Source organism: Acanthisitta chloris, unplaced genomic scaffold (assembly GCF_000695815.1).
Source record: "Acanthisitta chloris isolate BGI_N310 unplaced genomic scaffold, ASM69581v1 scaffold8618, whole genome shotgun sequence".
Lineage (NCBI taxonomy): Eukaryota > Metazoa > Chordata > Aves > Passeriformes > Acanthisittidae > Acanthisitta > Acanthisitta chloris.
This window is the reverse complement of record NW_008688682.1, coordinates 43,579-45,302: the sequence shown is the minus strand read 5'-3', so window position 1 is coordinate 45,302 and position 1,724 is coordinate 43,579. Positions and strand designations below refer to the sequence as shown.

The 1,724-nt window shown below is 57.7% G+C and overlaps 1 protein-coding gene across 1 annotated transcript in view; it reads left to right on the top strand.

Annotated features, from left to right (window-relative positions):
- Positions 1 to 11: 11 nt before the first annotated feature.
- BSX (brain-specific homeobox) overlaps positions 12 to 1,724 on the top strand; it is a gene marked incomplete at its 5' end in the record, with an annotated part of 2,383 nt that continues 670 nt past the window's right edge. The window contains 3 exons of the mRNA XM_009081129.1: positions 12 to 238; positions 629 to 639; positions 1,108 to 1,289. Coding sequence (XP_009079377.1) covers positions 12 to 238; positions 629 to 639; positions 1,108 to 1,289 — 420 coding nt within the window. The remainder of the gene's footprint in view (positions 239 to 628; positions 640 to 1,107; positions 1,290 to 1,724) is intronic.

The window sequence follows — 1,724 nt, the reverse complement described above, 5'->3', positions numbered from 1 at the left end:
TCTCGGCTCCCAGGCCCACCTCCTTCTTCATCGAGGACATCCTGCTGCACAAACCCAAACCCCTGCGGGAGGTTCCCCCCGAGCACTTCGCTGGTTCCTTGGCCTCCCGCGTTCCCCTCTTGGACTATGGGTACCCCCTGATGCCAACCCCGACCCTGCTGGCTCCTCACCCGCACCCTGCCCTGCACAAGCCGGAGCATCATCACCACCACCCTTACTTCCTCACCGCCTCGGGTAAGTGCAGCAGGAACCTGAGGAGATTGGGGTGTCCAGGTGGGGACTCGGGTGGGGACTTGAAGAGCCTCTCGGGCATCTTTCTACATCCCTCCCCGACATCCAGGCTGCATCCCTCGGATAAGAGCCGCCAGCATCCCCCGGTCCTGCCCCGGCTGCTTCAGAGCCCACCGCGCTGCGGCTTCTCATTCATTCGGGTGCCTGAAATCTTGAGGATTTCCTTCCCTTTTACCCTTTAAATTTAATTTTTTTGGAATCGCTTTTATTTTTGGACCGTTGACATCTATTTTTCCTTGCGTTGTCCCTCCAAACTGGGACCGGGATTCGTTTTTCCGCCTGCAGCAGCATCACTCTGGCTGTGCCGCTCCTTTCCCGCATCCCTGCTTTTCCCCAGGCCCGTTCCTTGCTTTGGAAGGAAAAAAAATCCCCAAAGTTTCCCACTTTGCAGCCCAACCTGTGCGTCAATGGGGCCGTGGGGGATCTCTCTCCTCCTCCTAGCCTTTTCCAGGTCTTCCCTCTTTTTTTCCCAACCCGTTTCGTTGTGGATTAATTGCCGGGTTTTTTTTCTCCATCCTCGTCTCCCCTCCGATGCCAGCACTGCGGGCACTGTCCGAGCTGCCTTCTCCTTCCCAGGGTAGCTCGGAGCTTTGGCAAAGCTCCGTGTTTTCACCGCAACCAGATCCCCCAAATGAAACCAGTAAACCATCCTCAACAACGAAATTAACGAGAAAATATTAAAAAAAAATTAAAGGAGGCAGGGGGAGAGTTCATCCCGAGCCGCCGCAGCCTCCCCGGGTGTTTCCCAAGGGGTTCCCCCGGTCCCAGCTCCTTGTCCCACCGCAATCCTGGTCTCTGCCGTGTGTCCCCCCACAGCCCTTTTCCAGCACCACGCTCACGCCGAGCTGCCCGGGAAGCACTGCCGCCGCCGCAAAGCTCGCACCGTGTTCTCCGACTCGCAGCTCTCCGGCCTGGAGAAGAGGTTTGAGATCCAGCGATATCTCTCCACGCCCGAGCGGGTGGAGCTGGCCACGGCGCTCAGCCTCTCCGAGACCCAGGTACGGCCGGAGGGACCGGCAGCGTCCTGCCGGGATCCCATCCAGCATCCCCCACATCCCAACTATTCAGCATCCCCACATCCCATCCATTTCAGCATTCCCCGTATTTCGGCGTTCCTGTACCACGTACAGCATCTCCACATCCCATCCTGCATCCCCAATCCCGTTCAGCACCCCAACGTCCCCTCCAGCGTTTGCTGTATCCCATTCAGCATCCCCACATCCCTTCCATTCAGCATCCCCTGTATCCCTTTCAGCATTCCCGTTTCATGTTCAGCATCTCCACATCCCATCCTGCATCCCCAAATCCCATTCAGCATCCCAACGTCCCCTCCAGCACCCACCGTATCATTTCCAGCATCCCCACATCCCATCCATTCTCATCCCCTGTATCCGATTCAGCATCCCCCATCCCATCCCTTCTCATCTCCTGTA